Consider the following 20484-nt stretch of genomic DNA (forward strand, 5'->3'; position numbering starts at 1 on the left):
TTATTTTTATTTTTGTAGAGATGGTGTTTTGCTATGTTGTCCAGGCTGGTCTTGAACTCCTGGGCTTTGGCCTTCCAAAGCGCTGGGATCATAGGCATAGTGACTGCACCTAACCTTAAGTGAGATTTTAAATGATTATCACTGCTAACCTGTTCTTTCCAAAATACAGACTTTCCCTCAATAAGAACACCTTTCTGGCTGCACTCTGTGAGAGCCAGTCTCATCCGGAGATGCTTCGTGCTAAGTTTCAGGTCTGTGAGGAGCAAGGAAGGACTTGATGGTGATAAAGGAACCAGACCACATGCCAGGATCTGCCTCAGCGAGGAGGCTGTTGGTAGCCTGTTCTGCTCCACAGTGTGGGCAGTGGGTCAGGATCCCCAGTGCGTGCTCAGATACGGGGGACAAGGGTTAGGTCCATGAGTGAGCCTTCCCGGGGTGTCGCTCTTGGCTCACAGTACACGGGCAGAGGCCAACAGGAAGTTGTTAACTCCTGAACGTCTCTCAGGGACAAAATGGGCCCGAAAAAGAAACACACAGAGAGAATCTTCAAGACAACGTGTGACACCTTCAGGCTGATTTAACTCATGTATCAGAAAGGAGAAGGAATTTGAAAGGAAAGTTTGAAAAGGCGTTTTCCTGGTGCCGTGGAAGTAGTAGCATGTAACTGAGTAAGAGTGAGTGTTTTACTACTGCCATTTTCAAATGACCCTTCTAAGCATGTCACTTTGGAATGACGGAATGATCACTTTAGGTCTTTTTTACACTTAGGTCCACTTTTACAGTCGCCCAGGGGGTGTAGATGTAAGGTTAGAACATGTTCTGTATGTCTTTGAAGCTCCTAGTTACTTGTTACACAGCCAGCAGAGCAGAGACGGAGACAAGAGTTGTCCATCTCAGGAATCACTGAAGCATTGGAAACTTTTCCTAGCGCATCAGTTAAAATCTCAGAGAACTATGGGTTCTTTTAATAATAGTTTCTGATCACTGTCATAAACGATGGAGAGACGATTATAATTTCTTGTAATTTAGGAGGCCTCATGTTAGTTACTTTGATCTTTCACTTGCAAAGCCATACATCTTACATTTTGGTACAGTTGTCCATTTTGTGGGTCAAGGTTAGTCTCGAATTTAGAAGATAAGAAGAATACTTACGGTTCCCCCCCACCTTGAATATTTTCATGAGTAAACACAGGACGCTGTGGCTGAAATGAAATGATTTTCAATGTAATCAATGTTTAAACTGGTACTAATTAAAAGATAATTTGGATAATGGCATGGTACTTTTCTTGACATTTAATATTTCCTGTTGTAAAAAACCAAGAGGAAGAAAAAAAAAAAACCAAATAAAGGGTTTCTGCAGGATTAATAATTAAAATATTTAAAGGGAGCTTCAAATTAAAGCAAAATAACCAAGGTCAAATGTTTTGAACATGTCTACAATCTAGTCTGCTCAAGCTTTAAGGAAAAGCCAGGGTTTGGTCCCATTGATTTTTCAAAGGCCAGGAATAAGGTAAGAACATAGACAGCAAACCACTAGAATAGGAAATATAGACACCTTCATACAACCTTATTCTCCAGCGTTTTCTCAAACAAGCAGAAAATAAACCACATTTAGTTTCACAGCAAAGTATCCACATTCATTCTGTCAACCTCTCCTTCACAGACAACATTTTCACATACAGCACAGAGGAAAATATCAATAGGCAGACATCCCATGCTACATCTGAATTAACATTCTCTGGTCTCAATGTGGAGAAAACACATGCATTTTTAAAAAGAGAAAACAGAACTTTGGAATGCAACGAACAATATCCGGGTAACATGTAACATTTTACCTTAGAAGAGAAACATTGGTAGAAATTTCCAGTGCACTGAACTCTCGAAAGAGTTTCTTTTCTTTTTAAACTAAGCATCAAGACCAGTATCTGTAATAGATACTTATAATATTGGAAATGACAAGCCTTAGCATCCCATATACCCACATTAATATTTTCAATGAATGAAAGTTAACACGTTTGTTGAATATATAAACTCAGTGTAATTTATATTGACTACCTAAACTTTACCTTTTAGGGGAGAAATGCATACAAATCACTCATAATACATTTCAAAAACACTCGCTTCTAAATGATAGTTACAGGGTAAAATCAGAATTTGCATGGCACTTATATAAGTGACTGTTTGATGACTACTGAATTAGCTATTAGATCCACGTCCTTAGACATTGGACCAGCTCTTAGATTTCCATAGTTATGAGTGGATTACTGATAGGCTGAAATCTCTTCCTGCAAATTGTCTGTAGAAATCCCACTGGTCCAAGCTCGGATGGATAACTCTGAGGTTCCTCTCAGTCTATGAGTCAATGATTCACCCACTTCCTAAATTCTTTATCCACCCCCTTTCTATCCTACTTGTCTATCTAGCATAAGACTAGGTACTCACAGTACTAAAACTGTAAGCTTTGATTCTGTTAATTGGAAACCTTTATTAACAGTGTTCTTAGAAATTTCACTCAACAGTCTGTGGATAGAATATTTAAAACTAGAACGTGTAAGAATTACTAGACACAAGTATGACTTAAGAGTGTGAAATAGTTTACTCCTGTAAATCAATATAAGACTACTAATGATGTATCTATTATTAAAATTGGAAGATATTCATATTTTAAGAAAAATTATGACTAACCAATTTTCCAGCCATCTTAAGATCATTTAATTCAAGATATTATTAAATCAATTTAAATATATAAGATGGTAATTGTAAGTCATTGATAAGCTTGTATCATATTACCTATTTCAAGTTCTCTTCCAATCTAATAAAACTTTATATATGTATAAAACTGTTATGCAGAAGTAAGATTTGTATACATCAATTGCCACTAATAGTATTTTGTAATAATTTCCCAGTCTTTTTTTTTTCTCAGTCTTCTTTCTCATTTTAAATGCCTGCAGAATAATGGTCTCCCACATGTGTCTACATATCATAGTTTTCTTAACCATTCATCTCTTTTTTTTGTTTGTTTTGAAGTTAGAATTGGTCTAGTCTTTTTTCTCACTATCATAAGTAGCAATGCTATACACATTTTCTTATGCAAAGAGCTATTTTCTGCTTTTGAACCATTTTTTAGAATATATTCCCAGGAGTAAAATTTCTGGCCAAAGAGTATGCATTAAAGCCACATGATTTTGAGAATGTACATGTTAGTCACTGAAAAATACTGTTCTCAAAAGTAACTTGAAAACGTCTAATATGCCACACTGCATATCACATACCAAGATCGCTACGACTCTTTCCTCGAAACGATCAGCACCATCTGCAGTGCGTAAAAAAGTTATGAATAAGGAAATATTGTTTATCCTTGTCTTAAGAGAAAATGTTGTGTAAAGTATATTTCATTATGCTCTAAAATTGGTATCCCTGTTTTCACACATTCAAACCATTTTAATATTTTAAAATTGAGTAAAAGTTTAAACTTCTACATCACGATATCCAATGCTTTGTAAAACTGGTTAGTTTCATTTCATTGCTCTTTTGTTAAAATGTGAATACTACTTTAAAAATCATATTGTTCATTAATATAAAACAATAAACTTTTAAAGTCTGTACATCCCTTTTTAGTTATCATCATTATAATTCTACTAGTTTAATTCCTTTAACTCAACCCACCTCATCAATCATTTAAACGAACTGTCCCCTTGACCATTATGAAAATTTGGTGATTGCTGCAAACGTGCAGCTTCCTGGATCCCACGTCCATGGCTGGAGAACGTATGTTCGTATGTGGCAGCCAGCACTGTCCTTGCTTTTTTTTTTTTTTTTTGAGATGGAGTCTCGCTCTGTCACCAGGCTAGAGTTCAGTGGCGTGATTTTGGCTCACTGCAACCTCTGCCTCCGGGGTTCAAGCGATTCTCCCGCCTCAACCTCCTGAATAGCTGGGACTATTTTTATATGCACCACCATGCCTGGCTAATTTTTGTATTTTTTAGTAGGGACAGGGTTTCACCATGTTAGCCAGGATGGTCTCGATCTCCTGACCTTGTGATCCACCTGTCTCGGCCTCCCAAAATGCTGGGATTACAGCGTGAGCCATCGCGCCCGGCCCCCGTCCTTGCTTTTACCTGTTTCCCAATATCTCTTTTCCCTTCCTTCATATCTTTCAAACCCTGCGCCTCGTTTTAGCCACAAATCATCAGTTTTCTATACTGTTCACATCCTGAGGCCAGACTCAATCAAGACTTCTCTTAGCAGAGAAGTTGTGTGTGTCTTACAACGGCGAGTTTTAGAACTTTTCAAAGCTTGCCTTTAACAAGAATCACCTCCATGTTAATGTGGATAACCAGGAGACAGTTCTGAGGAAAGCTGACCAATGACAGTACTTGAAATAGTTTATTTTTAAAGCATGTGACTAGTAGGGAATGAGTAGCACGAACAGTCATCTATGTCAGCTCATCTGCGTCCTTCTGTTTTGGGCGTTAACCACCATGTAACCTTGGGGATGCCTCAACTCCCCTATCTCTGAAATCAATGAGTTGGACAAGATGATGGTTAATCGGGTCCCCTCAGGGATTCCATGAAGGACACACATTTCCACAGATATATTTCCTCTGCTGTGTAAAGGTGTCCATCATCAGCTTTATACAGAGAGCTGGGACACTGACACTGACTGGTTAATGCTCATGTGTCTCGGTCATGTAAAAAAAATGGCTACAATTCAACTCCATTTTGCAGATTAGTAAATCAAAACCCCAAAGATACTGGATAATTTCTTAATATGACAAATAGGTAAAAAAACAACAACAAAAAGAAACAAAATGGTAATTTTGATGTGCACTCTTCATTGCATGAAAGATTACTATGCTGGACTACTCGGCCTACCTTGGCTAAAATCAGCCTCTTAATGTTGACGCTGAGGTAGGTGCAAATGTCCTATAAGGTTATGTAAATAGATTATCTGAGGAGACAATCTTTTGCCCTTTCCCCATGGCGGTGTCACGCAAATGGGCAAGTCCCTTAAGGAAAGACTTGTAATGCATCTGCACTCTGTTGCCACCTAGTGGTGAGCAGTGGCAGCAACAAGCTGAGAGTTGTTTCTGCTTTATCCTGCTTTATCCGCCCCTTTTTATCCAAGTTCCCAAGGCGGGATTCATTTTAAAAGCCTATTTTAAAGGCCACAGAGTGACGTGGAATAGATAGTCATCTGTTTTTCTAACCATGTTCTTCCCATCCCACGTTTTACATTCTTGAGAAAGAATCCCTTGTAAGCCACCAGCATTTTTGGTCCGTGTCCATTTCTATTTTGACTATCTGTGCAGGCATTTCCATTTCTCTTAACTTCTTAGCAGTTTTAAGATAAATATACAACGATATACATTTGTGACATTCAGAGAGGCTTCCATCAGCTGAACCTAGAAAGATGGCTTTCAACTGACACATTATAATCATGGTGTTGGACATTTTGAGCAAGAATTATATTACGCTTATATTTCCTTGATGAATCTTAAGAGTAGAATAACCGAAAATCCAATGAAGCATGCTGCTGTTTTCTTGGTATCTTAAATATGTATTTTTTTTTCTGCAGCCCTAAATATGTAAGTTTTTTTCTGTAGCTATTTTTTAATGTTGTCAAAAACAGATACAAAAGAGACAAGTTTTAAACACATGCTAATTTCCAAAGCTAGAACCAATCACAAGTTACTGTTCATAAGGAAGCTGGTTTGAAATATCATGGAGTCTGTAACATCAGTAAAATATATACTTTCCTATCTTAGTGAGCTACAGTCTGTTGAAAAGCTGTCTAATTTATCAAAGCTTCTGCAGTTATCTCTGGAGGATTAGCTATATTTAGTATCAAATAATTCTTAAATTAGGATTGACTGTTACTTTAAACACGAATGCAGAAAAATCTCTGAAAGCAATATAAGCAGTGCTAAAGTGTTTTGTCATTTCTTTCATAAAATATTAGTTGTACTTGCCAACTAGAATTAGATGAAATTCTCCTAATAATACCACATTTATGTTTAGAGAGGCTTATTTTTCCTTCTTAAATTATGAAGGTAAAACACAACTTTGCACAAATCTAAAAAATAGAATATTTATGGTTCACACAAACACGTGTAATCTGACATACAAATCCATAATGTAAAAATCACACACACACACACACACACACACACACAAAATCCAAAGGGGAACGAAAGCATAGCATCTCATGGACCCATAGGAAATTTATAGATGGGTGCTCTTCATTGCAAAGAAGCTTATTTTGCTTTGGCTCTGGAGGCCATTAGGGGGAGTGTAAGAGTCTCTACAAACCGGCATTCCTCTCTCTATGACAACACAAAACTCTGCCTCAGCAACAAAAGGAGGTCTTCCTATGCAATGCAAAAAGCACAAAGTGGCATAAATGCAGAATAATATCTACTTTTTTTAGAAACGAAAAATGAAGGCTTCTTTGAAATCAAGCCCTTGAGAACTTGAAATGCAAAGCATAGCTGTGTGATAGACCAGTTAAGGTTGAATCAGGGTCCATTAAAACAGAAATGAGGAAAGGAATCCTGACTTATGTCCAGATGAAAATTTCCGAACTCCTTGGCTGCATTCCGTAGAATTGATAGTAAGTACCGTTTAGAGTCCATGTATTTTAAAGTACTGTAGATATTGCAGAACTAAGTAGCTAAGGGAAAGTAATCTGACCTTTAAGTTCAATCAAAGCTGGCAAGAAATGGGAAGTGGATAGAATCCAGGGAGCAGTCTGGGGAGAAAGGCAGACTGAGAGAATGTAGTGCACATCACCACAGAAAAGAAGACGTTAGACAAGAATCATGGATTTTAAAAAATCCAAATTGAATGACACAGAGGCAAACATGGCCGGAAGTGTGTGAGTCCAGCTCTGTATATTCTTGGCAACAGTTTTGTTCTTTGCAGGAGAAATGGTGACTAGAAAGCAGTGATTTAGTGTAGAACCATGAGACAGATGTAGACCACAACACACACGACACCCTTATCTGTAGAGCAGAGACTCTGACCATGTCTTTGTGGATTTTGGAAACTTCCCACACACCTAAAAGGGAAGCACATCACCAGGTGGCCACTTCATCTCCAGGGTGTCTCCAGACTTACTTTAAGGCCAGTTCACAGCCAAGACAACTGAGGAAGAGCCAACCCCCGAGGCGGGGGTGGCTAGGATGCCTGCCACGAGGTGGGGGCGCGCTGACCCTACCCTGTGGGGAGCGCTGAGCCCTCTGACAGGCGAGCCGCAGAATCTCCTAGACATCACTGGGCTGCGAGGAGGCTTACCCAGGACACATGTCTCGCTTTTTAGGTCAGCCTGGAAAATGTATAAGAAGTTAGTTAGTTCTCATCTTCATCACACAGCCTTCAGGAGGCGCTTTCCTAGCGTGCTTGTTCCATGCACACACAGCATGTCAAACTCCTGACATGAGGAACAATGGCAGAGCAGGGAGGGTCAACAGCTCCTCCAGCTGCTTATACAGTTTCCACACCGCAGGCACCAGCTGCTGTCTTAACATGGGACCCACAGGCACGGCAGAAAAAGGTTCATAGAGGAAAGTTGGCATAGGCAAGAGGCTAAGAACATATTAGAAATGCTATATATATATATATATATTATATATATAGTATATATATATATATATAAATGCTATATACACACACACACACACACACACACACACACACACACACACACATACACACACACTTTTTTTTTTTTTTGAGATGGAATCTGGCTCTGTTGCCCAGGCTGGAGTGCAATGGCACAGTCTCAGTTCACTGCAACCTCCATTTCCCTGGGTTCAAGTGATTCTCGTCTCAGCCTTCCGAGTACCTGGGATTACAGGCACCCGCCACCATGCCCGGCTAATTTTTGTATCTTTATTAGAGACAATGTTGGTCATGTTGGTCAGGCTGGTCTCAAACTTCTGAACTCAAGTGATCTGCCCGCCTCGGCCTCCCAAAGTGCTAGCATTACAGGTATGAGCCACTGCGCCCAGCCAAGGAATGTTATGTCTTTCATAGAATGCTTAGCAATTGGGTTCAAGATGCTCTCAAACCTGACCTGCTTTTTCATGCTTATTGAAGGGATGCAGGGTGAGATACAGGAGAATTTGGCCTAATGCCCATCAAATTTCATGGACTGTATCAGACATTTGTTGGAGGCAAAATTTTCTAGCAAACACATCAGAAGAAAGTAAGGCCTTTTTGGGGGGAAACATGGTGAAATATGATGAAATACTGAAGTGCCCAGCCTGCGGGCTGGCCTGTTTCGGTGTTTTTCTTTTCAGAGTAAGATCTTTCATATGACAGTGAGTAACCTGACCTCCTTGTGTGTAGGTTTTATTTTCCTTCCAATAGCGGACAGGATCTGGCAGTGCACTGCCTGGTATTTGATCTGGCTTAAGAGAACTTTAGGAGGAATAAAACATGCTTAAATAAAAGCATGTGGTTTTCTCAACTCTCATTTAGAAAAGTTTTCCTAATTCTCAGTAATGATTGACCTCAGATCCCCAGCCTCTGGAGATGAAATGTGTTTGGCACTGTTGCTTAAGCGTCATGGCAGACAATGCTTGATGCTCTCCAAACCCATTCTCTTCTTGGTCCTCAGTAATGAGGCCATTCTGGATAAAGACCACATTTCCTGAGTTGTAGCTGGATGTGCTCATGTCGTAAGCTAGGACTGAGGGGATATATGCAATTTCTGGGACATGGCCTTCAAGGCAGAAGGTGTAATCTCCCATCTTTTCTCCTTCCTGTTGGTTCATGTGAGAAGGGAACTGCTCGAGCTGCCACCTGGGACCCGTAGTGGAAGCTTCTCTCTGAGGATGGCGATGAGCCAACATCAAATGGAACCTCCTGGGTCCTCTGATGACTGTGGGGCCACCATACCAGTCCCTTCATTTATGTGTAAGAGCAACATATTTCTACCTAGTTTAAGCTACAATTATTTTGAGTTTTCTGGGACTGTGCCTACCCCAGTCTTGACTAATCAGGGGTTCAATACATATCAGAGCTCTTAGAGAAAAAAAAAAAAAACCCATTTAGCTGTTAGAATGATGTGGATAATAACAGCTGGAAAGAGCACGGGAACATATTAGGAACAATCAGGGGCTGATTTCATGTTGAAAACTGTGCCCCAGGGATCCCCGTCTGACGGGATTGCTTTAGGGTGATGAGACTTCCTTGTGGGACCACAACCACCGAGTTACTTGGAAGAAACCCGAGGAAGAGCCTCTCACTCTCCTCATAGAGCTTCCGCTGCAGCTTGAGGCCACATGCGGCAAGTCTCTTGCAAAATAGTCTCTTGGATGGAAATGGAGTCTCGGCTTATAGAGAGGCTGAGATTTATACTTTTTTTTTTTTTTTTTTTTTTGAGATGGAGTCTCGCTCTGTCGCCAGGCTGGAGTGCAGTGACACCATCGTGGCTCACTGCAAGCTCCACCTCCCGGGTTCAAGCAATTCACTGCCTCAGCCTTCCAAGTAGCTGGGGTTACAGGCACCTGTCACCACACCTGGCTCATTTTTGTATTTTTAGTAGAGATGGGGTTTCCCCATCTTGGCAAGACTGGTCTTGAACTCCTGACTTTGTGATTCACCCACCTCGGCCTCTCAAAGTGCTGGGATTATAGGCGTGAGCCACCGTGCCCGGCCAATTTATACTACTTTTTGTTATAAAAAATCATTATTTTAAAAGCAGATGCTCAAAAGACTAGGGGAGATATTGGATTCAGATTTACACATTAAACATAATTTATGTATCTTTCAGTCATCTGTAATCTATAAAGTGGTAGTAACTTTTACGTTTATGGAAGATTTTGGATTGCATTTACTTTTATGGAGATTTTCATTGTCTTAGAAAACACTTTACAAGAATGAAATTGCACTGACTTAACCAAACAATGGTTGACAGGGGTTGATAAAAATGTTATTACAATGATTTCATGCATGCTACACTATGTCTATTAAAACATTACTAAAAGTTTATTTTCTCTTTGCTTTCAGTACTAGGTTATTTCTTTTCTTTACAATGAGCATCAGCATTCTTGAAATGGAAGAAATAAAAAGGCTTCAGACTCAGACTGGCACAGTAACTGGGTCGGATGCGAAATTAAACTATAATGGCCTAAAATTTCGAGTTGATTCATTTGTACTTAAATTTACGAGCACAAATAACTTCAGTGAATATATTCTTTCAATGACTACAAAACAGATTTATAAGGTTTAAAAAAACTCAGTGGGAGATTCAAAAATCAAGATTTGCTCCTAAATAGGAGATAAAATAGAGAAAAACCACTTGGATTTGCAGGAGTTAGAAGTATTTCATGTGGTTATTAAAATACTCTTTTAAAACATAGTTATTGTGAATACCTCCATTCTCTCATGTCATTCTGCAAACAACTGAAACCTAAAGAATATAGGACAGGAATTTGGTTCTTGCAGAAGAGTAAACCTTTTTAAATTCTAGCTTTGTCCTGATGCTACAATGGTGTGTCCTCCATCTTTCTAAATTAGATAACTCAGATTCTAAGGCTATTTTCCCTCTTACTGATTAAGCTTAAAAACCGAAGAACAAGTTAAAAAAAAGACAAGAAATAAATACCTTGGTCTTAAAAATAAAACCACGGAAAGAAGAGGAAAGAAGAGAAATTCTTAGCCTTAGGCATCATATAAAGTGGCATTATTTAAAACATTTCCTAATTATTTTCTGCCAGCTAAGAAAAAAACCTCAAAGAGCAAAAAGCAATTAAAGTGTTTCATTTTTTACAAAGTTCCTTTCACGCCTAACAGGAGCACGTAGACAGACTATGTCAGCGAATGGGTTTGGTGACAGTGATTTTGCGATTGCATAAATGGCACTTCCTAATACAGAACCTTAGCTGTATCAGAGTCCTAAATTTTTACTTTCAATTCAAAAGATTGAATGTGAGGGTGAGTTATTATTTGACGTCTGTCACCTTTTTTCCAAAGGAACATGTTTTAGGATCATTCCGAACATAGGAGGAAAACATTTCAGTGATGGACAAATTTCATGCTGTGGTTGTCATTAAATCTCTTTCCAAGGCCAGTCATTAATTTTGTTAAAATAATTTTTTTAAATGGTGTCTTTAGGTAAAATACCAGCGGAACTGTCAGCCTGCAAGTCTCAGAGATGGATGCTTTGTGCAGTGCTACGAAAGGGCGATCCTTCCCACCTCCTCATGAATTTACGTCACTTTTGTGGAGGAACAAGGTTCAAGACAGTCAATGACAAAGATCATCCTGTCTCCAGGCTCTGCCGAACCTGCCGATGGGTGGGAAATGAAGGGAGACAGTGAGTCCACTGAGAGGTGATGGAGAATGACAGGCACTGAGCTGAGATGCCTTTGAATGTGATGGTTCTGATGCTGATGGTTAACTAAAACAAATCTAATCATTACTTTTTATGTGGATATAAATTTTACTTTGTTTTTCTCCTCAATCTGGCTATAGCTGCTATGCAAATATATCTTTTAAATGTTTGGATAGAGGCCATGCCAATGATGTTAAACGTTAGCAATCAGTATTCATATAACTTCGTAGGTCTTGTGAGAGGGCGCAAATCTGAGTGCATACATCTTACTAATTAAGCTCATTGAAGACATGCAATAAACCACACTCAAGATGCAGTTACCTTTAATTTTGGTGGGTTGATCTCCTGTTGATAAGAATATTTAGGGAGGAGAGGAGGTGAGCAGGGCTGAGAAAGTGTAGAGTCCAGGTCAGAAACAGAGGCGAAGAGAGCATGAAATGGAGGGGAGGAAAGCAGCTGGCTGGGAAAGGGGGTGGTTGCTCGCTCTCCCGAAGAAAATGACGGCGGCTTCAATATCGAGGAAAGATAAGAGGCGATTATGCTTGTCTCAGAACGAGGTTACATGGTCTTTACAGAACATCCTCTCAACTTCGATCATTTTAAAGTTACCAATAACCTTGGGAAGTTATATTTATGACAGTTTTTTTGCTTTGAAACCACTAACTTCCTCTTTTGAATTTGATCCAAAATCCCCAGTGGGTATGATCAGTGTAATTTTTCGGATGTGGGTAGCTGGAGAGAGAAACACCTACATTCTATCATTTTATCATACGTTTATATGATGGCTCCTTCTAAAAGTGAAGGAAAAAAGTATTTAAAACCCTGCAACGATGGTAACTTGTGTGTAAAGTAGGTTGTCAACTATCAATAGTCAGTTTGTCACAAAGCTGGGGAAACGGTGGCCCCGCGTGCAGGGTGTGAGCTGGGGCTGGGACGAGACGGCCTAGGGGACTGTCTGCACCAAAGAGCACCGCCCGTCAGCAAAGCCATGCATCTAATCACACCTTCAAATGGACTGAATTGGAAGGAAGATTTGTTACTGAAATAATCGATGTGGAGACACGTTTGACTCATTGCAATGAATTATCTATCCGTTATTAAATAAGGTGTTTGTTTTACACAAAGGCAGGCATGGCCAGGTTATTTTGAAATAGAGGAACCATGAAAGAATTTGACTGGGATAGTGGCATCATAGGAACCATCCTCTCTATTATTTCATAATTTCCATAATTGCCAGTCATTATACTTGCTTCTTAATTCACAGGGTACATTTGAGGGATCAAGTTTCTTTCTTTTTATTTTTGAAATGGAGTTTTGCTCTTGTTGCCCAGGACAGAGTGCAACGGCACAATTTCAGTTCACAGCAACCTCCGCCTCCCGGTTTGAAGCAGTTCTCCTGCCTCAGCCTCCCGAGGAGCTGGGATTATAGACACCCAACACCATGCCTGGCTAATTTTTGTATTTTCAGTAGAGATGGGGTTTCACCATGTTGGTCAGGCTGGTCTCCAACTCCTGACCTCAGATGATCCACCAGCTTTGGCCTCCCAAAGTGCTGGGATTACAGGTGTGAGCCACCGCACCCAGCCTCAAGTTTCTTTTTTTGAGATGGAGTCTCACTCTGTCATCCAGGCTGGAGTGCACTGGCATGATCTCAGCTCACTACAACCTCCTCCTCCCGGGTTCAAGCGATTCTCCTGCCTCAGCCTCCCGAGTAGCTGGGATTATAGGCACGTGCCACCATGCCTGGCTAGTTTTTGTATTTTTGGTAGTAATGGGGTTTCACCATGTTGTCCAGGCTGATCTCAAACTCCTGACCTCAGGTGATCCGCCCACCTTGGCCTCTCAAAGTGCTGGCATTACAGGCTCGTTTTTTGTTTTAAGAGAGAGGTTTGCAAGCTAAAGTTTCTGGATATTTTCTGCTTTTGTTGATTAAAACCATTGTTCAAGTTTCTTTGTAACATGTACCCAATTTTTAAGTAGTCAACGTAAAGTCAACACGAAGAGAACGACCTCTCTAGAAAATTGAAAGGGGACAGAAATGCTGTCTTTCTTTTCTGTTGTCTTTGTTTACTATTATCATTATTATTTTTGCAAAGCGCCGTTATGTCAAAGGTATGGTGTACGGTTTCTCACCCTGGAATAGGACAAATTTCTGGGCATCAGTTTCCTCTTCTCTAAAGCGGGGATGAAAACATCACATGCCTCACTGGGTTTGATGATTAAAGATGGAGAGTTTTTACAACAGTGTCTGATACTCAGTGAGAGTTCCACTAGTAGCTATCATTAATATTGGAAGATTACAAAGACTATACCAATTACAAAGACTTTTAAAATACAAGTTTATGGTCCTAAAGAAGTAATGGGATAATGGAATTATACCACATATTTACATCATTTAATTAAATGTGGTGTGTTTTCAAACACCCACTCCACCCCCAGCTTATACAGTGTTTGTGTTTTTGGTTAAAAAACCTGTTAGGCAGTGTCAAAATAGATATTTATTAATATGATTAACTGTAACAGCTGATCACAGTAAGGCCGGTTAGTTCTTCAGGAATTAGGGAAAATTAAAATACCTCATTACTGGGTTTTGCTGCATTGCTGTCCTCGTTGGGGATCCTAGGATCTGTGGGGGTGGCTAGAGGGTGTTTTAAGCAGTCGGTTTTCTCCTCCTCCTCCTCCTCTTCAATGTGCAGGCATGGGGTCCCCTCTGACCCATCGTGGCCACACCACCAGGCGTCTCCTTCCTGAGGTTCTGGCAGCCCTCTCTGGATGCCTGACACAATCCCCTCATAGATGCCCTCATCTTCCTCTCCAATGACGGGAAGGGGTACAGGCAAGGAACCCACGCTGGTGCACGCAGAGGCCACAAACTTATCCCCTAGGACTTCTGGCGCCTTTTTAGGGTCTGAGAAGCCCCTTCTCATTTTTCTCAACTCTGCAAACTTGCTCTGAGTTGTTGTTCTGGGATCCTGAAGAGGCTCTGCATGGTTAGGCTGGGCTGCAGCTGAGGCCACACCCGTGTGAGTGGAAGGTGATTCGGCAGGTGCAGTCGCTGGGGGCAATGGGAGGAGGACAGCAGATTCCTCCTTAATTTCCAGAATGGCGTCCTCTAGGATGGTTGGTTTGGCTTGGTCAGCAGACAAGGTTAAAGCACCAAGCTTCTCCAATTCACCCAAGAAGTTGTCCAGGAAAGGAGGTGGTGTTGGGGCCAAAGGGTTTGCTGGTGGACATGAGGCTGTCAGGGACAACCAGCCCTGGCCAGTTCTCTGAAGAGCTCCTTTATCTGAGCCAGGTGAGGCTTTGTGGGTGGGAGGAGGGGCTGGTTCACTGGAAGCCAGCTTGGAAATGAGCATGGATTATGAAGTTAAGAAAAAATAAACGAAGAAAATAATAATAATGCATCAAAACATAGAGATGGAGAAATGCAGAAAAGATGTGGTGGTGAATATGAAAATAATTTTATGTTTAACATAGATTTGAAGACATTTAGAAGATATCTAGATTTGAAGATATTTTGCTGAAATTTAAATACATAAAATCATTTATGTTAATTAGAAAAGTTACTTCACAAATGAAACTCTACTAGTTTTGGAAGGGGTCTTAAATGTCAAACAAGATAAAGATGATATAGAGATTACCAGGACAGTAAAACCTTAGAGATTTATTTTTATTTTTATTTTATTTTTAAAATTAAAAAAAAATTTTTTTTGAGATGGAGTCTCACTGTGGCACCCAGGCTGGAATGCAGTGGCATGATTTTGGCTCACTGCAACCTCCACCTCCTGGGTTCAAGCGATTTTCCTGCCTTATCCTCCCGAGTAGCTGGGACTACAGGCGCACGTCACCATGCCCGGCTGATTGTTTGTATTTCTAGTAGAGATGGTGTTTCATCATGTTGACAAGGCTGGTCTCGAACTCCTGACCTCATGATCCACCCGCCTCGGCCTCCCAAAGTGCTGGGGTTACAGGCGTGAGCTACCGCGCCTGGCCCTTAAGAGATTTAATAGTTTATTTACTTTAAACTATGTTGAAAAGATATTACAGGTTTCCAGATATTGATTTAGTAGTATAAATGACTCCAAAGAAATGTTAATGTAGAATGAAAACTAATAGTTCAGTCTTTTTATTTCCTGAATGTGTGTAGTGTTCTCTTTTCCTACAGTATAACTCAATCTTTTAAACTTTGACAATTTTCTCACTTATGTTTGCAAGGTGATATGTTAACAAATTTCTAAGTGAGTAAGTTCTGAAAAGTATGTTTCAAAGACAGGAACCCATGATCAGAATGAAACTGAGCTTACACAGCTACAGCTTCAAAGTTTGAAAAAATCCAAAGTAAATGTTTACATAGAAAAAGCCCATCTGATGCTGATGGGAGAGAGAACTTCTGGTTAAGCTCCTGTTCTCTTTCAAAGCTTGACATTTGTGTAAATTGGAGGAGGTACGATTTATGAAGCTTAATCTCCTGAAGTAAAAATATACTTCTATATATGTAGTATTACTGATGTATTTTGGATATGGTAAATGAAACAATAAATTTGAAATTTTATGCAAAGTGATTAAAAGTAGTTCTAATAAATATATACACCCCATATGTACTCATCAAAATTAGAAATTAAAAAATGTAGTTCTAGAAGTGCCATTGACTAACATCAGAATACATTTGTCTGCCCTTGCTGGACTACAGAAAACGCTACCTGCTGTGCCTGCTGTGCCTGCTGTGCCTGCTGCACCTGCTATGTGCATAAAGGCCTTGAGAAGGCTTTCACTTTAGGTCTCTCCAGGTAGATGCCTTTGATTTGGAAAGAAAAAAATCTCCAAAAAGATTCTGGAGATGCATTTTCCAGCTGATAGTTTAGGATAACACTTTACACAGGGAGCCAGCCCTTTTGCTCCTGGGGCCTTAGTGTGCGTGAGTGAGTGATGCATTTCCCACTGAACTTTCGACTCCTGTGTCCTATAATAAGAACGGGGTATTAGTTAGATTTATTTAGCTTTTTTTTTTTTTTAAGTCATCTTATCATGGGATGACATAAAGGTCACAAAACTCATGTGAGCATCTTAAAACAGGATTCAGGACCCAGGCTCTGAGCTGCTGACTCACAGACTGCACGTGTGGTTTGTGCCTGGGTAGACAGCCACTCCTCTTAAGTCCTGTAGATGTTGAGTTTTCAATGAGATATAAACAACTCAAGTCTTATTCAACAGTCTACAGAAGTTCCTTTACTGGCTAGAGTTCTAGTTTGTACCCTTTGTTACATAACAAAAAAGTTTTCAGTAGTTAGATTTGTAAAGTCTGTGAAATATATAATAATTTCAGATCATCAAGTTTCCACTTTCACTTTCTATGATGCCAGGAATTATATGTGGATGAGAAAGAAGGATCTTAAATTCCCTTGTCGTTACTGCCACCATCACCACAGCTATCTGATGCAGCAAATACTCTAGTGTCATCACCACCACAGTCACCAAAATACATGTTAGCAGGTTAAACTGCTTAGCTTTACAACAGACTCGCTCATACCAAAAGCCAAATTAAGCATCCTGATATAACTATATCACAAAACTGTACCTATAATACAAAAACCACACAATTATTTTGTTTTCCAAAAGCATTAGAATTGGATTCTAATGCATTAAAAGCAGAAATATCAGAAAGAAAATCAACTTACATTTTAGTCTCCCTTAAGACAAAGACAGTACGTCAAGAAATGTGATTTAAATGTGTCACCAGAGTGGTTCATAAATTATTAATGAGTTCTCTGTTTGTAAATATCAGTTAGAAAATAGGTTCTGTAGCATTTAGTATATTTTGGATGTCATCATTTAGAAATACATTATATTTATCTTTCTAAAAATGATTGTCACTGGTGGGAAGTTTTCTTCATTAAGCCTGTGACATCACAGCATGGATTACCAGTTGAGATAAAACCATTAAGTATTTCTTTCAAATTGTGGACGTAAGCATCTCAACGTATTTTTTCCCCAGCAGTGAGCCATAAAAAACTAGTTATTAGTGAAATTTGTACATGCCTTATGTTTAAAATTTGGTATTATTTTAAAAACTTGAAAATACATTCAACTACAGTTAAATTGTATTCACATCAAAGATGAAAACATTGGGATCAAAAATATTATATTGCCATTGCTAATTAGGACATATGGAAGAATTTGTTAGATGTTTAACGAGCTTATGTAAATACATGATTTTCTTCCTTACAACATTTTATTTGAAGGTACAGTTGCTTTGAAATTTCTGTGATAGTTCTTTAAAGATGACTGCCCGGTGGATAACGACAAATATATGCATGAAGATTCTCATCTTTTCTCGTTATCAGTAGAAAATACTGAAGAAAGTATGCTGATCTATAAATGCTAAGCTCTGGTAATGAAGTGAATATACCTAAGAAGATTCTGGAAAACTTTACAATCAAGCAAACAAAATTGGATAGTACCAAACTGTTCCATATATCCATGAATACAGGGTTGAGGGTAATTATTTGCTACTGAAACTCAGTTTTCAAAGATGATCACAATAAATACAATGCCCATACTTAGCCCTTCTAAAGGAAAATGACTCTCTTGAGATAGCAGATTCTTAGATCATTTCCTCACATAAAATCCTTCTCAGGCTCATTTTCAAGGAGTAGTTTAGGTCACTGGGATGCAATCTTGAAATGGTCTTTTCACTGGCGCATGAAGTGACTTCACACTTTACTAACGTCTGAGAAGCTGATTTTATTTTACCAGCTCTAGATGGTTTGGTTTTTCACATCCCAGCCTTGATCTCAATTAAAATAATTAATAAATTATGCAACTTAATACATTTTTGAATGTTGGGAAGTACTTAAAACATTTCGGAAGTAATTGTCAATTTAAAGTTTTATTCTTAGAGGTTAACGAGAAAAAAAATCCTAAATGTCATACATAAAAAGAATATAATTCAGCAGAAAAATAGGATAAAATTTCACATTGTGAGTGAAATAGCCTTTTTACATTCACCAATTAAGGAAGCGAAGTCTCTTTTAAATTGCATATTGAGAAAGATAATCATCTTTAGCCCGCTCAAGTGAAACAGTAGACCTGGCATGTAACTGTCCTAAAACTGATAAAACAAACCTGAGGACTTACAGTAACCTACAACATTTTCATTTAAACTAATAAACAAATTGACTTATAGATTCTAATTAAAAATTTTTGCTCTAGTTCACTTTCCATATAAAAAGCTTGTATAGATTTGTCAACCTAATAACCAGGTGTTCTCGTGATATGCCATTTTGAGATATACATAGTATTTTGTGTTGTATATATTTATATTTCAAATTATAAATCATAATTGTATATACATATATGTATATAATTGTATTTATACATAAAGATCATATTATATACATACAATTTCCATATCTAAAAATGAAACTTTAGAAAAAAATTATTTCAGAAAACATTTATGTACACAGGAATACGGATATATATCATAGAAGACTTTATGATATTACTGTTTTCTCTTTCTCTTTTGATATTTTAACTTGAAAATGAAATGAGCAAAATTAATCATTAAATCTTTATGCCAGTACCTATTTGAGAAAAACTGAATTATATTTACAGACGCGGCACTCACACATGTAGAGACGTAGTATGTAAATCTCTTCCTCTGCAATAGATATGATATTCTAATCTAATATCCTAAAATCACATACCGATTATCTCACTCGGAGCTCCCAATATTACATGAACATGATAGAGTATGTTCTTACCTTATTTGAGCTCAAGCTGTGAATCCTATCACTAGAATAGCTGTGGGGTATTGGAGGGTCGGGGTAATCCTCAGCACCTTTTGTGTTCTTCTTGACGACCTCCACATAGGAAACAGGGAAGATGCCTTGTCTGTTGGTTCCTGGGATTTTACCTTCATACCAGTTTTGATCAACTCTTTTAAGAAGAATAACTCTATCTCCCTGTGATGAATACGAGAAAAATGCATTAGAAACAGAGATAGAATAACATGAAAATATAATTGTCAATGTTTTCTATGAAACAATAGGTTTCCATTTGGGAAGGTACTGGTGCTTACTAGAAAAATACACATTCTCAACATATATGTAATTAAATTGTCCATTCAGGACATTAGAATCTTCCCTAAGGATGCCTGGTTAATGTGAATGGGTTTATACTTGTTCATGCTGGTATTGTGTGAAATTATTTGTCTAAGTTATTTCAAAAAGCAGAAGAGTGTAAAAGGCAATGTCTCAATGACAATAGGGTTATTTTATCTCTGGCAGACTCAGTGCATTGGCCTCCTGTAGGAAGAGCTTCAGAAAGTGCGCCACAGCTCGCTGTGAGACGGTGTGTGTCCGAAGTGGTTACAGGAAACACCTCGAGAAGGGAGAATATCGGATGGCACATCATTTTCTTTTTTTATTTCTTTTTTGTTTTTTTTTGAGAGGGAGTCTCACTCTGTCACCCAGGCTGGAGTGCAGTGGCGTGATCATGGCTCACTGCAACCTCCACCTCCTGGGTTCAAGCAATTCTCTTGCCTCAGCCTACCGAGTAGCTGGGATTACAGGCGCCTGCCACCATGCCTGGCTTATTTTTTTGTATTTTAGTAGAGAAGGGGTTTCACCATGTTGGTCAGGCTGATCTCGAACTCCTGACCTCAAATGATCCGACCACCTTGGCCTCCCAAAGGTCTGGGATTGCAGGTATGAGCCACCACACCCGGCCCATTTTCTTCTTTAATCTACGTGCGCTAAGTAGTGACAAAGTGAACTAAAGGGATGGCGAAAAGACAGCACCCTAGGATATCAATAGCTGTGACAAGACTGGCATTCCCCTGGTCTTCACCCTGACAATGTAAACCCAGCATTCATCTGAGTAGCTGGTGACCATTCCATACTTGTCATTAAATATTTGAATAGAACCCTTGGCTTTCACAACAATAGAAGTTTCTACAATCACTATTCCTTCCACCTGCAGTGACCCAGTCAGTGCCACAGAACTCAGTTTAAACTTTAATTCAAAACTACATGCAGCCTAGAAATAGGCAGGCAAGTTGATGCTGCCAGGCAAAAACTGCAGCTGCATTCAGCAGGTGATACAGAAGCTTGGCAGCGGCACCTGAAGGTGTGATGGAGCTG

At 39.1% G+C, this 20484-nt stretch overlaps 1 protein-coding gene across 50 annotated transcripts in view; it reads right to left on the reverse strand.

The window, feature by feature from the left end:
- The window catches only part of SORBS2 (sorbin and SH3 domain containing 2), a 227215-nt gene that overhangs the window by 7794 nt on the left and 198937 nt on the right, over positions 1-20484 (reverse strand). For all 50 annotated transcript variants that reach the window (XM_065545771.1, XM_065545763.1, XM_074040894.1 and 47 more), the window contains 2 exons: positions 19105-19305; positions 1153-1202 (listed from right to left, as the gene is read on the reverse strand). In XM_065545771.1, the coding sequence (XP_065401843.1) occupies positions 1153-1202; positions 19105-19305 (251 nt within the window). The remainder of the gene's footprint in view (positions 1-1152; positions 1203-19104; positions 19306-20484) is intronic.

The sequence above is a fragment of the Macaca fascicularis genome, chromosome 5 (assembly GCF_037993035.2).
Source record: "Macaca fascicularis isolate 582-1 chromosome 5, T2T-MFA8v1.1".
Taxonomy (NCBI): Eukaryota; Metazoa; Chordata; class Mammalia; order Primates; family Cercopithecidae; genus Macaca; species Macaca fascicularis.